At 47.5% G+C, this 15,864-nt stretch overlaps 1 protein-coding gene across 2 annotated transcripts in view; it reads left to right on the top strand.

Moving 5' to 3' along the window:
* LOC124338115 (sal-like protein 3) overlaps positions 1–13,044 on the top strand; it is a 32,246-nt gene extending 19,202 nt beyond the window's left edge. Inside the window, exons 2-5 of one of the 2 annotated variants that reach the window (XM_046792187.1) lie at positions 5,041–9,582; positions 9,939–10,072; positions 10,162–11,031; positions 11,129–13,044. In XM_046792187.1, the coding sequence (XP_046648143.1) occupies positions 5,041–9,582; positions 9,939–10,072; positions 10,162–11,010 (5,525 nt within the window). In that variant the 3' untranslated portion in view covers positions 11,011–11,031; positions 11,129–13,044. Of the gene's footprint in view, positions 1–5,040; positions 9,583–9,938; positions 10,073–10,161; positions 11,042–11,128 lie in introns of both variants that reach the window. The other variant, XM_046792186.1, reaches the window with a different exon arrangement.
* Positions 13,045–15,864: the final 2,820 nt, after the last annotated feature.

The following is a 15,864-nucleotide window of genomic DNA, read 5'->3' as shown; positions in this document are numbered from 1 at the left end:
GTTCGCAATACAAGACATTTGCCTCAGTCTTGTGTAATTGCATACTTTGTCCACCCGGGAAAGGAACGGGAAATATTTCCGACCCGCGCGTCGTGTGCGTTTCTAATTGAATTCCCAGAAGATAAAAAACAAAATAATTTCGATTATCTTTTTTTTTTCTTTTTACCCCCCATTTCCTCTTCAGTTGGATGGGTGTGTCAAATAGACACGGATAAAACTTTTGTTCAATTTGATTCGAGAGGAAAAGGAAAATCTGTTTGTAAAAATGTAGTACAGATTGTTACATTGAAAATCCGATTCGGTTTTTATCTTTCTATATGTAGACTCATCACACAGGCAATGTAATAACAGTATGTACACAGAGCGATAGGAAAGAGTATTGATAATCGATCCGAGCCCTTGTGATTTTTGAGGGGAGTGGTGACACACTGAACAATAAGCAAACAGACACAATAACATCACAGCGAGACTAGATACACACACAGACGTATAGGGAAAATTGGTATGTCATTGGTTGAGTTATTGTTGAATAGAATTTGTATATGTACACGCCGGGATATATAATATAGTGGCTGGTGGCTGGTAATATAGTGATGCTCTTGTATTTTGATATAACAGACGCGCAGATTCTTCAGTGCTGGACAGCTGAATCTGTTTTGGGGGTATTATGCGAGGGACGGTGGTGAGTCGGACGACATGAGGATTCACAGATGGCTCATCGTCATTTAAAAACTCGATAGGGCCAGCAGCTAGGGAGAAAAAGAATATATCTTTCTGTGAAGGGGTTCAGCTGGACCGGCTGGAGGGTGGTGGCCAAAGTGGATAGACACAGTAGAGATGGGCAGAAATATAAAGGTTCCATCAAGCAACGGCACCAAACAAAAGAGCTACCACCATCACCCTCCTACCCCCGACCAAAAAGGATTAGTATTCGGATCTTTATAGACGGACACCCCTTTGATTTCCTCTCTCTCTCTCTATACGAGTGACTGTCCATACGGAGGAGAGAGTTATATATGTGTACACGCACGAAAGCCCATTGACTGGGTCTATATATTTATAGTCGCCGATGCTGTGGGGGTACCGGGGGATGAAGGGAGACAATGGCCTTTTTTGGCCGGCAACGAATATTGTGTCAGTTTGTCCAATAACAAATAAGGTGACACACTATACGGCCGGTCAAAAAGTACGTACGTACATACCTACTACTCTATACTGTACATGTGCCCTATATAAAGCTGAGATTCTAACAGATAGATAGATAGATATAAATAGAGCCCCGGCTTCTTTCTTAATTGGAAATTCCGTACCAGTCCGGGATTGGTTTTCTTTGTCCTGGACGTCATCCGATATATCTAGTAGTACTATAGAGAGCTGCCCAGCAGCTAGGCTACTACTATATAGCGGGCGGCCAATAATGAAACGGAAACGTTCTTGATAGATCTTTATTATTGCGCTCAACGTGGGTAGGAGGGAGGAGGAGCTGGACGAGTAGAAATGAGACTCTCTTCTCTCTTGTCTTTCCGGCTTTAGTCTCTCTTTTAGCCTATCCGGTGAGGAGCCGGGCGATTCCAATTCGTCATCACAAACAATCATTAGATATATATATCTAGCTATATATCTTAGACTTCGGGAAATAACAGCTGAGAGTGGCCCACACACTTTGCGGGGGTTTGTCATATATATATATATACGCACACGGAAAAGTGATCCGGAATTTTGTTACCAAATTCCTTGCCCGTCTCTCGATTGTTTTTCCTTTTTTTTTCACAACTGGAAACGGGCGGTGTCCTTTTTCTCTCTCTCGTTCTGGGTTGTGTGTGTGTGTCTCTCCTATCCGGGCGATGGTTCCAGCTGTCGAGAAGATCATTAGGATTATTAGTGCAAGGAGTATAGCCCAGCAACAGCAGCAGCTCTATAGCACAGCCGGGCGGGAGGCAAAAGATATGAGCGGGCGAAAAATCAGTGATTGAAAGAGACTAAAAACCTGGACTCTCACACATTTTTTTTTTCCAGCATTTCCCTGGGCCCACACAGCAGCAGCATAGCTCGTTACGGCTTAGCAAATGAGTGCAGCAGGCCGGAGAGAGATATGTATGTTCGCCCGTCCATTTCTCTCTTTTTTTTTCTGCCCAGCTATAGAGAGTAGAGCTAGACAGACGACTTGAATGTGTGTACATATGCTCGATCATTTCGAGAAACTATTTCGGTGTGTGGGACACACAAAATAGACGGGCGGCTGATGCCGCATGGCGCAACACAATTCATCAACTCAACTTGAGATTATTCCTTGCTGGATGGATGGATTTTTTTACTTCCTCCACTTTTGATATTTTTTCAACGGCCAATTGGCTCGCCGACTGACGGGCCCCCACCGTTTTTTTTTCTTCTCCCACTCCATCATTCTTAACGGATAGTCAGAGAAGAACTCAACTGCTGTCGCCCAGCTCAACCCGCGCCGCCTGTGTGTTTGGGGCTAAAAGCTGCCGGGCTAATCAGTTCATCATTATCGACGTGTCACGCCCGGCAGCCCACAGCAGCTAGTTTCAAATGATCCTCTTCCTCTCTCCTGGCCGGCATTTATTTTTAAAAAACAAAATTCAAAAACAAAACAAAAGCGCGCGCTGTTTTCCAGCAGACAACCGTGACGGCCAAAGAGTGCAGAAAGCGCATATGATGCATGGGCCGTTCCGCGTTCCATAACTCTCGTCTCCGACCCTTTTAATTCTCTCGGCCCAGCTGGAACAAAAAAATTAAAAATAAAAGAACAATCAGATTTGATGTGTTTAGAGTAAAAGACAATCGATGTGTGAAATTTAGTTATTTTTCGTTATTTATTTGGCTGCTGGTTGTTTGTTGTGTGGGTGACGACGTCGTAGGCGTTTAGATTATTCCGGACGGATGGAGAGAAATGAAATCGTTTGAGTCGAACCATATGCCACGTCAGACTCCCACACAGAGTCGTGGGTGCGTGTGCGTGTGCTGTGCTGGCACACGTCGTGTGTGCGCTCATCTCTCACTTTGTATCTTATCGGGCGTCGTGTAATTATGCTTATTTACTGACACACGCGCGCTCTCCCAGCAGCAGTCTAGCTCCCGTTAGACACATCTCTGCTCGCATCTATGGGGAGAGCTGTATACTATACGGTAGGCCTATATATACGCCCCCACCCCCAAAAGACACACATCTAGATAGGGGGATGATGATGCAAAATAGGCTATTATGAATGTATATATAAACACACACAAACATAGATATCTAGCGTCTATTTACGCATTCAAAATCCGTGACGATCTGTGGCCCGGCCAATATCGCTCAATTTCCCCCTCCACCCCAACCATTTTCCGGCCGGATTATTTTGACTTTTTAGACATTTTTTCCCGGGGTTTTTTTGTCTAGTGATGTCATTTGCGATTGCGTCAGTCAAGAGCCCACGCATATAAATTTTTCTATCTCAAGTCCAATCATCTGCAATTTTCTTCTTGATTTTTTGATTTATTTCGATGTATAAATCGAAGGATTTCGTTGGTCAGCCGGGACGACGGTTTTTTAAAGCGCCGAGAGTCGAAAAGTTCTAGAAAATGTCGGAAAGAAATAAATAGAAATCAGACAGTTGACGAGGAAGAAGGCAACTGGCGAAACATTCTTGTGAGCAATGCTATAGCTGTGCTGCTGCTGTGTATAGAGACACGGCCGACTAAATATAGAATGGGCCCTGGGTGTATAGGCCATCAAGGATGGATGAATGTCTGTGTCTTAAAAGGAACGCCGAGGATGTTAGGAAGAAGAAGAAGAAAAGAAAGACAATCTTTGACATCTCTCGGGGAAGAAAAACCGTTTGTTATGATTGGCTAGTCATGCGGAAAAGTGCCGGCGGATGCCTTTGACTTGCTGCTGCGCATCCCCCCCCCCCCCCAGCACATATATCCACATATGAAACATTTTGAACAGCAATCAAAACTATAAAAGACGCTTTTCAAAATATAATGCGCCACATTTAAACCATTAATAATGGGGGCGGCTTATATTATATAACAAGTCCAGCAGGCACTTATAATGGACAGCATCGAATGTCATCAATCCCACCCCCCAGCAGTGTCAAACGGTTTTTCCCTCCGCTGGACACACAACACAACCATTTGTTACATAACAATGTTCAATAAGAATTGTACAAATGATTGCACTTTGAAAAGGAAAGTTGAGATCGGAAGTTCCGTAAACCACACGGAATTCTAGACGGACAAATTTTTTGAAGGGAGGAGGGGGGGGGGTCAGTCCGCTTACATGTCTGCTGACGTTTGTGTGTACTATTGCTGGCCAGCGCGGTGCTGCGTTGTGTATACACAACACAACAGAAACACGGAAAATAACTGGCACATACACAGCAGCAGCAGCAGCGGCGTTATGAATGTTTACATATATAAATGTACATCTCTATAGAGAGAGATGTACGATAAACAGATTATGAACTAGCTCTCCTGCCCGGCTGTTTACACATACATACACACCAGCAGACCCGCTGGCGATGTGATATGGCCGTCTCCAAAGAAAGAAAGAAAAGTACAGAGAGACTAGATCTTAAAATAGAACCGAAATGATTTCTTCTCATTTTTATTTTGTGTCCGGTATACAATCCCATGTCCGTCTGTCCGTCTGGCCATAAATGTATAACTTGGAACGTTTTTAAAACCCCCCCCTAACAGGGAATGTGATATCTATTTATATGTACAGATGATATAAGGCAAACAATTTTCAAATGGAGCTGCTGGACATGACGGACATATTATCTAGGCCTAAGATATCTTTTTTCACCATCCCGGCCTTTTTCCGGTTGTTTTTTCCACCCTTCGTCTAAATTTCTATTGAGACGGACCCAACATTTCCGCCCACATATCCTGTTAGATTGGCCGTCTCAATCGATCGATCGTTGATTGTTACACAATCTCTATCAAAAGAAATAAATGTCCAAATTGAACCATCAGCATTTTATACGGTTGACATTTAATATATTTTGAAATTTGATTTGTTTTGCCCGGCAGACGATGGAGGAGCGGACGATCGGGTCAACAACAATAACGAAAAAAGAGGCAGACGGAGAAAGAGGGACGAAGATGAGGAGGAATTGATGGCCAGCGAAGACGGAGACGACCAGGAGGCCGGCAGTGACGTCGATGACGAAGAGGAAGATCAAGAGGATTTGCCGGCCCGGCTGAAGAAACAGGCTCGAGAGAGGGACGTCCTGCTGGCCACATCGGCTGCTCTCATGAACGAGGTGGCCATGACGGACAAAGCTTTGAGTCTACCCTTCGCAGTGGCCGGCCAAGGAGTGATGGCAGGCAGCGGTGGGTCGAGTGAAACGACGGCCGCCGCTGCTGGCCAGCTCCCGTTCCCTTATGCGGCCACACTGGCCAACGCCAATGTGACGCTGGACGCCCTGCAGAGCACCAAAATGGCCATCGCCCAGTTCGCCGCCACCGCCATGGCCAACAAAGATTCTCAGAGTCCAGCAGCCATCCAGGAGCTGGCCGTCCTCCAGTCAACTCTCTACGCTCTGCAGCAGCAGCAGATCATGCAGCTGCAACTGATCCAGCAGCTCCAGCAGCAATTGCAAATCAACAACCAAACGGACCAAGGAGCGGCCGTCGCAGTGCCGGGCGTGCCCAGCAGCGTCACCGGCCCAGTTGGCGCCATCATTAGCCAGCTGGCCGCTTCAGGTAGGGAAGGTGGAATGGCCAATTTGATGGGATTCGTGGCCAGTCACCAGCACGGCAGCAGCAGTGCCGGACTGCTGGAAACTCACGAAACGGAAATTCCAGCAACAACTATCAGAGCGTCCAGCAGCAGTGAAAACAGTTCGCGGACTTCGACTCCTGCCGCCCGACCTCTGGCGCCCAGTCAGTCGGAGCATCACAGCAGCCGGACGGCCGGCCCTCAGTCGCCGAGAGTCAAAGAAGCGCCTCGCCGGCCAAGACCAGACGACCACATGTCCGGCCTGGTGGCGGCCAAAGTCATGCCGACCCAGTCATCCTCCTCATCGGCCACCAATACGACGACGGCCACGCCAACAACAACAGCATCCGTGACGTCCAGCTGGTCCAGCTCGACTTACTCGCACAATTCATTCTCGACGGCCAGTCTCATGTCGCAGCTGCCGGGCGGCTCGCTGGCCGACACCATTCTGCAAACGTCCGAGCCGCCGACCAACCCGGAAGGGCCCAGCACGCTGGACCTACTCCAGCGGACGGCCCAGCAGGTTTTGAACAACGCCTCGCAGGGCTTGCTGGCCACCAACCTGGCCGACGAGCTGGGCTTCCGCAACGGAATGGGCGGATCCGGCGGTGGTGGCGGCCATTCGGGCAGCGGCTCGAGCGGCAACGGCGACTGCGGGACGGGCGGGTCCGGCTCTGGGAGCAAGAAAGATCAGCTGTTCAAGCACCGTTGCCGCTATTGCGGCAAAGTCTTTAGCAGCGACTCGGCCCTTCAGATCCACATCCGGTCGCACACGGGCGAGCGGCCGTTCAAGTGCAACATCTGCGGCAACCGGTTCACCACCAAGGGCAACCTCAAGGTCCATTTCCAGCGCCACGCCCAGCGCTTCCCGCACATCAAAATGAATCCGCACCCGGTGCCGGAGCACCTGGACAAGTTCCACCCGCCGCTGCTGGCCCAGATGGACATGGACGAGTCGAAAATGTCCCCACCGCCGCCACCACCTCCGCCGACGTCGACGGGCTCCGCCCATCACCATCACCACCACCACCACGGATTTCTTCCGCCGCCGCCGACGTCGTCGGCCGCCGGACACCACCACCACCACCATCCGCATCATCCGCATCCGGCCACGTCCAGCAGTCTTTTCCGCTCGGCTCCCGTCGTCCCAGTTTCCAGTTCGTTTCTGTTCCGGCCGCATTCGCTGGGCGATCTGATGCCGCCGGGCATCCGTCCCATGTTCCCACCTCTGATGGCCGTCCCGCCCATGCCCAGCAAGGAACTGACCTCAATGACAGTCACACCTCAAGAATCACCGGTCCAGAAATCTAATGCCGCCGGCCCGGAATCGACGGAGAAAACTGGGAAGAGTCAAGAGGAGACGGACAGCGGGGAGATGAAGGCGGACGCCGTTGTCAAAACGGAACGCCCAGACGAAGAAGAAGAAGAAGAGGAAAACGAAATGGACAATGAGATGGGCGAGCAGAGGGACGAGACGGACTCGCCCGTCGGAGAACGAGCGGCCAGCTCGGCCGGAACTCCGCAACCAACGGCTGAAGAGACGGGCAAAAGTGGAGAAGTGGCCGACGAAAGTGGCGGGCGAGATAGCCGGAACCACACGTACAATTCAGCCGACGATGTGTCGTCCAACCATTCGGCCAGCCAACCGGACGAAGTGATCCGCCCGTCGCTGGACGAGCGGACCAAATCGAAGCTCATCAGCCACAAGCCGTACGACGACCTGGACGACTTTGACGACAACCTGGACGAGGACGAGATGGACGACGAGCCCAGCACGGGCATCAACAAGGAGCAGTACAACAACCATTCGGACGGCCCGGAAAACCTGTCCGGCCGTCGCTCGGCTTCCCCTTTATCGGACGGAGTGGGTGGTACTCCTCCACCAGTGGGAAACGGATCGCTCCTTTTCCAGCCGCACTCGAGTAACAATTCAGAGCTGGGCGGCAGTCCAGCAGCCAATTCCGGATCGCTCCGCTTCGCTTCGTTTCCACCTCAACCGGCGCCCAACGGCGGCGGCGGCCAACCCGGACCGCCACCGGGTTTCATGATGATGCATCCGTCGGACGTCGACCCGGCCAAAGACCCGGCCATCTACACGAATTTGCTGCCCAGGCCGGGCTCGAACGACAACGCCTGGGAGAGTCTGATCGAAGTGACTCGGACGTCGGACACGGCCAAGCTCCAGCAGCTGGTGGACAACATCGAGAACAAGTTGGTGGACCCGAACCAGTGCGTCGTCTGCCACCGGGTCCTCTCGTGCAAGTCGGCCCTGCAGATGCACTACCGGACGCACACGGGCGAGCGGCCGTTCAAGTGCAAAATCTGCGGACGGGCCTTCACCACCAAAGGCAATCTCAAGACCCACATGGGCGTCCACCGGGCCAAACCTCCGGCCCGTCTCCTCCACATCTGTCCCGTTTGTCACAAGAAATTCACCAACGGGCTGGTCCTCCAGCAGCACATCCGGCTGCACACGGGCGAGCCCACCGATTTGACGCCGGAACAAATTTCGGCCGCCGAGCTGAGGGATCCGTTCCCCCATCCGGGATTTCCGTTCCTTCCGGCCGGATTTCATCCGTTTTTGCATCACCACCCCCAAGGGTCGCCGTTCCTTCACCATCACCACCACCACCCGGGCGCCGGATTCCCGGGTCTCCAACCCGGACCCGACGGCCTGCCCATCGGCTTTCCCTTCAGTGCCCGGACGCTGAGCGATGGTAAGGACGGAAATGGCGTCCTGCTGGGCGAGCACCGCGACCTGGGCGACAACGACGGCGACCTGGGCGGCGACGCCGAGATGGGCGGAAGTTCATCGGAGGCCCTTTCGCCGACTTCGTCGACGGCCTCGTCCAGTCAACAGCAGCACCACCACCACCCGGGTCTGCTGGGCCTCCACTTTCAGCACCAACTGCAGCAGAGGATGCAGGCGGCCGCGGCCGGCGGGCAAGTGTTGAGCGACGAGGAGCGCCATCAGCTGATCATGGCCCAGATCAGCCGGGCCAATGCGGAATTCTTCCGCAAATACCAACAGGATTTCGCCGATATGACCATGATGGACGATGAAGAGTTGGACGACGACGACGACGACGATGGAGATGACGAGGACGGAGAAGAGGACGGGGAAGAATCTTTGATGCACCAGGACGACGGGACGGGCGAACTGGACTCGGCCGGCCACCCGTCGCCCGGCACCGCCAAAATCATGCGCAATGAAATGATCAAAAATGAGAAAATGACGTCGCTGCTAAGCTCCGAAGAATCGCTGGCCGTCGAGCAGATGCGCCAGCAGCAGCTCCAGCGGTTGCGCCATTTTGAATTTTCGCCCAGTCGGGCCTCGACGCCCGGCGAAATCAATTCGACATCACGCCGGGAGCAGCAGCAGCAGCAGCCGGCCAAGAAAACAGCGGCCAGTCCGACGGTACTGACGTCTAGTAGGCCGTCGTCGGCCAACGTGTCGGTTCCGTTGCCTCCGCCGCCGCCGGCCACGGTCGCTAAACCCAATCTTCATCCGCCCATCTCGCCGCTGGACTTGACGGCCGCCCGCGGGGCACCCGCTTTGACTTCGACGCTCTTCAGCGGACCCCATCCGACGTCGACAACTTCCATCTCACCGGCCACTTTCGTTCCGGCCGCTTTCAGCATGTCGACGGGCGGTCCGGCCGCCACCGCCGTTTCCAACAGCGGCCACAACTCGATGACGTCGATTTCTTCGTCGATTTCTTCGATTTCTTCCGGCCCGGCCGCCGTCAGCACCACCAACAGTTCGCCGGCGTCGGCCCTGTCGTCGTTGACGTCGGCCGTCATGGCCTCACCTTCGTTCAATCCACTCAACCTGCCCATCAGCGCTCCAGGTAAATCCTAATAAATCCGCCGTAACTAACCAATAACAGACAAACACAAATTTTCCCACCGTTGACAAATTATTCAAAAATTGATTTTCCCCTTCATCACTCGATCGTATAATTATTTGATGCCATTTTCTAATTATTAGTTATTACACAATTTCTTGACGAGCCAAAAAATTACGTTTCACTTTATGTTATTTACCCGCACTCTCTTTCACACACGATTAGATTTAATATACAATTGGAGTAGACAAATGTCAGGGGATAATCAAAGTAGATAGTCGAGTTTGAATAGTCAATTGGCCGTTTGATTAGCAAATTTTTGTTGTTCTTGTTCGGATTGGGTTGGCGACCGTTTGCAGGGCGCGGCAACACGACGTGCAACATTTGCTTCAAGACGTTCGCCTGCCATTCGGCCCTCGAGATCCACTACCGCAGCCACACCAAAGAGCGGCCCTTCAAATGCGCCATCTGCGATCGCGGATTCTCCACAAAGGTAAAATCAATCAATTCCATCCAGGCCTATAAACGGTCCATTCAAATTCAAATTTGGCGCGGTTGTCTAACGTGAATCAATTCACGCAGGGCAATATGAAGCAGCACATGATGACGCACAAGAACCGCGACGGGACGCCCATCTCCGTTGAGCTGCTCAACAGCGTCAACGCCGATCGATCGCGCTCACGATCGTCGTCCTGTTCCGTCAAGGACTCATCCAACAAGAGCAACTCTTCCGACGATTTCAACCTTCTACACGGCCAGCAGCAGCAGCAGCACCACCTCCCTCCTCCGCCGCCGCCTCCCAGTGCCGGCCAGCTTAGCGAGGCCAGCCGACGGGCGTCGGCCAATAACCTGGCGGCCATGATGATGTTAAACAACCCAACGACGCCAGCCGCTCTCAAGGAGCACTGCCTCTCGCTGACCATCCAGCACAGTCACGACCGCAACGGAGCCGGCCCGCTCCAGCACCTCAACCACCACGACAGCCAGAACGGGCTGGCCCTCAAGGACGGACCCAACAATTCGGAGTTGCTGCTGGCCACGGCCCAGCAGCAGCAGCAACTGCTCCAGTTGCATCACCACCAGCGCTCGTCGTTATCCCATCGCGGACAAAATTCGTCGTCCGGCGTTCAGAGGAAACGCGACCCGTCGGCGACGTCCCAGCAGAGGCCGGCTGACGAGCAGAGACGACGCCGTCGTTCGTCCGGCAGCAGCGAGAGCGGCAGCAGCATCAGCCCGGCCAGTCAACTGGCCGTCGCCGTTGAGCAACGGGTTGCATCAGCTTTGGCGGCTGGAAACGCAGCGGCGGCCGCCGGATCGGCCGGATCGCAACACCAACAGCAATCCAGCCCGCCACCCTATCGCGTTCACGGCTCAGCCGCCCGTCGATCGGCTCTCCCCGTACCGCCGGGACCCCTACCTGAACGCTACTGATGACACTAATATGCAAATCAGGTATGTTTTGATTGTCTGTTTGATTTGATTTGATTGGGGTGTGACTTATTCGATTGATTTCTGACGAATTATTTGTGATTTGATTTGATTTGATTAGTCTGTTGGCCTTGGCCTTCGCCCCCTCCCTGCCGTGGATCTCATCGATGAACAAATGCGAGTTGATTGCGTCGTCTGCTGAAAATGGTTGATCAAAAGAAAATTCACATTTTTCTTGCTGGGACCCCCGCCGCCGCTAAAACGTTCTCCGTGGAATATTTCAAAAAAAAAACCTCTTAGGAAAAATCAAATGAAATGCATCAGTCTGCAGTATAAATATTATAAAAAAAAATAATCAAATGATGATCATCTTATCACCAATTTCACTTGACACTAACAAAAAGTAACAAGAAATCGTCACCCACCTCCCCATCACTCTCACAACACGACACATATCGCTGCGAACCCTTGAACTATATATTTCGCCCCAATTGAAATATTTGAATTAGAAATGTTTGTCTGTTTGTTTTTTTGGTTTTCGTGTCGATAATGTTCGTGTGTGTCTTTACTTTTCGTTTATTTTGACCTACAAACCAAAAAAGAAAAGAAGTGGAACGTCGATTTGAATATCCCCCCTCCAATTTCTCTCACTCTGCTTCACTCTGCTATATCGTCAATTAGTGTGTAATCTCTCTTTTTCTTTTTCTCCCTTTCTTCCTTTCTTCGACGAAAAGACAAAAAGAATATGTTCAAAAACTCTATCTATTTATATTCAGTAGAATTTTGTCGTTTTTCTTTTTTCAAAGATAAAAAACAAAAAGATAAAAAATATTGGAGCTGGGAAAAAGAACGACTGATGGTGTGTATGTGTGTGTGTGTCATTTGTTCATCTCTATATCGTATGTGTTTTTTAGTAAGTATATAAATATCATCTGGAGACACAGTATACTATGCTATTAAAGCTATGAGAGACCCCAGCCAGCCCCCCTATAAATATTAAATTATGTTCAGCAAGAAGAAAAAGTTGTTTCTTTTTTTTAATTTTCGGTCACTCTTATCACACAGGCCCCATTTTTGACGGTCGAAAATTTTCTTTTGTAATCAAATGATGTTGGAAGATCTTCATCAAAAGCCGCTATGTATAGAATTATTTTTTCGCTTTTTCACCTCTCGAATTTTCGTTTGAACTTTGAATTTCAAGGGCAACGCCCATAATGATTGGCCTAATATAAATTGGAAAAAAAATTATTAATTATAATTATAATTCACAGCCGAAAAAAAATGTGACACAACCAAAAGCGCCGGCACGTAGATTCAGCTCTTCCTTTTAATTCTCCACTAATTTATAATTTCCTTAAAAAAAAAAAATTTAAAAATTCACGAAAAAAAATGATAATAAAAAACCGCCGGTTGGAAAAACTATCTGATTGGATCTGTCGTATACATGTTCCTAACTAGATGCTAGTCGCCTCCCTCCGCCAGCCTATTTTATATACTACTCTAATTAATACAAAATCTCGCTTTCGTTTCCATTTTCTCTCTCCTCTGACGTTATATATAGTTGCGTATAAATGCTAATATGCCAGTGAAATTAAGATATTCCTGCTATAAATGTAGACACGCGACACTTTAATTTTTTTTTCGAGTGACCATTTTGATTTTCAACTTTTTGAATTTTGTCAAATACTTTCGTGAACATAAAAACCAACAAAAAAATCATCATCCAATGTGTAAATTGCGAGAATGTGCGTGTGTGTATGTCTCTGTCTCTGTTATACTATACAGCGTTTTAATTTCGCCCACCTGTTTGAAATTGTAATTTCCCTCCTTTTTTAATTTGTTTTTTAATTTAAATTTTTTTTCCCGTTTAATGTCCGTGTGTGCTGATGCGCGTTTGTTTTCACTGTCAACGTCTCTATACTTCTTTATACATTTAATTATGGTATACATATAAAACACTTGCCACCTCTCCACCCGATTCCCCTCTCCCCCTGCCCCCCTACTGTGCTCCACTATAATATACTTGTTCAGTTAATATTTGTTTTTTTTTATTGTTTTATTTTTCAATTTAAAATACCCACCGACTAGACATTTCGAAAGGGAATAAAATGTCATCACGATTGCGAATAAAAAGAAATCATACGAAAATTACCATTGACAATTGATGTCGGAATCGAATGCAATTGTGTCTACAGCAATGCGAATTAAGGGATGTTATATAAGGAGACCCCACGCACTTTCTAATCAGCGTAATATGTGTGTAGACACTCCAGACAGAAATATGTAGACTGGTGTACACATTGGCTGTTTATAATATCTATTTGAGGTATATATGTATACAAGCACAACATATAGAGACACGCTAAGTGATATGCTGGGTGGTTCCACGCCCCCGTTTCCATTAGCATCCGGTAGGTCATCATCGTTCGCCAAAATAAAGGGGGGGGGGTAATAAAAGGAAACAACGTGAATAGAAAATTGAATCACTGACTTTTAGATTATCGTGTGTGTAGTAGTAATACGCAATGGGAGAGACCACCAACAGTTGCAGAGCTCCTCCCCACAGTTTCCACATCCTTTGCACACATTTATTGCGGCACTATATAATTGATTTATGCGTGAAAAACTAATGGAGTTATTAAAACAACAGTCGAATCCAACCGATTAAAAATAATTAAAACAAAATGTGGAAATATACAGGACTGGTTTTCTGATATCGTCTGAAACTTACAAATAAAAAAGCTAAAATTAAGGGATATCCAATTCGATGGATCGAGGATGTTGCACCATAAAAACCATCACCTATTAAAAGGTTTATATAAATAGATCCAACAACCCCCCGAATGAATTAATTGTCGACGGCCACCGTGTGAATCCGATCTTCATTTCATTGATATATAGTTAATCTTCTACACAGCGTCTATTCTATCCTTTTCTTCTTACCAACCAGAAGGTTTTTTTTTTTAATTCAAATTTTTTTTACAAGAAAAAATTGAAAAGAACCGGTGAACTAATAGAATTTGACAAATAGAAAATGTTTTCTATTTTATTATTTTTTTATAAATGTATTATGTAATTTCTAGGAAAGAAGAAGGTTGTAGTGTAGAAAAGGAAGAATGACGACGAGAAGATATGTATACACAAGAAGAAGAAGAGAGAGTTTAGGTGGAGCTAGGGGGTTGATCGCTCGGTTGAACGCAGCTGAAACTCATTGGAGCGTCGCGACCCCACCAGAAGTTGAAGAAGAAGAAAAAGGGAAAAAATTTGAAAAAAAGAAAAAGTGTTTTATATGATTTAGTAACATAATAACGAGAGGAAAATCCGCGTGAAACCAGGTGATATATATTTGCCCATTCTATCTATTGAAAATCCGATACTATTTTAAAGACTATCGTTCCCTTTTTTTTTCTATGCCAGACAGAGTTTGAACTGCGTGTGTCAATCGAATCAAATTGAGATCGTCGCCATTTTCTCACGGGTATATTATACATAGAATTTAAAAAAAAGGGCAAAACAACAGGAGTTTGATGACTAAGGCGTTTTAGACCTGTCAAACGGCGTTAGGGTTCGTCTATTATATTTGATTAACCAGCACCAAAATGAAAAAAAAAACTATAAATGAAACGCTTTTGAATATTTTGAGTATTTTTGTTTTATTTTAAAATAAATTATAAACACACACCAGCACGCAACGCCTTTTATTCCTAATCAGTAATCTAGATTTCTAGTTTAGGGTCCGTTGGAAATATATAATCAAAAAGGGGGGAGAATTTGGGAAGGAAAAAAACAAAATCAAAGAAACCAAAATTGGTCATATAACAGAATGAGGAAATTTCGACAGAAAACAACTCAAAAACGGGAGCTGAAACACACAGGGCCATCAAGGGATCACGTCCCTCATTTGGTCATGTGTATACAATACATTTTATCGATTAGAAAAACCAGAGAGCTGCACTGCTGCTGCTGGCCAGCGCAGCTCATTCTATAATTTTAATAGAATTGACCAACAATTTGACTAATAAAGGGGGAGACGGACCGATCAATTTATTTTCATTTCTAATCAGCCCCTCAAAATAAAAAAAAATTGAAAACACCCCCAGCAAAGCTATAATTATAACGCATAAAATGCGAGAATAAGCACAATGTGTGTCCGGTAGCTGGCCAAAAAAAGGAAGGCGGGCGTCAAAGCTCCAAACAAGGGTAAAAACAATCGCCCTCATTTGGTCATCTATATCGATTGGAAAAAAATTTACTTTGTTGAAACTCGAGTCGGGTAACACGCTAACACGGGCAGGCAGGGCCAGCAGCACGAGCCACACGATATATAATTGAACAACTCTGGTCAAAAATATATTTATTTCTATATATAACGACCCCTGGCAAATAATCGTCTGTCCTTCCTAATGTTCCAGCTAGCTCTTTTTTTTATTTTATTTTTCCTGTTAATGTTTTTTTCTAATTTTTAATTCGCCATGTGTGGCGCCATCTGTATATTCCCCTCTCTCTCTCTCTCTATCCGATTCACGAATATATGTGATGTCATTTTCTAATTTGATATTCCCAACTGGTTTCAGCTAGGAGCGGACAGAAAAAAAAAACAGTTCTTTGTCTCCTGTCCCAACTGGACACGGATGATTGGTGATCTTACCCACCACCTTGTCCATTTGCTCGACTCCCCATCGCTCCATGTTTGAAAGAAAAGTCCCTTTTTGTGGTTGTTTCTTTTTGGAACACATTTTTGCATACACATAGAAGAAGAAGCCCAGCGAGAGACAAGTCCAGCGAAGGCATTTTTAATGGGGGGATTTAAAACAAAATAGCAAACGAAGGAAGCCGACAGGTATATATGAAAGCGAC

Source organism: Daphnia pulicaria, chromosome 4 (assembly GCF_021234035.1).
Source record: "Daphnia pulicaria isolate SC F1-1A chromosome 4, SC_F0-13Bv2, whole genome shotgun sequence".
Taxonomy (NCBI): Eukaryota; Metazoa; Arthropoda; class Branchiopoda; order Diplostraca; family Daphniidae; genus Daphnia; species Daphnia pulicaria.
Note: the sequence above shows the minus strand (reverse complement) of the source record. Positions and strands in the feature narration are given on the sequence as shown.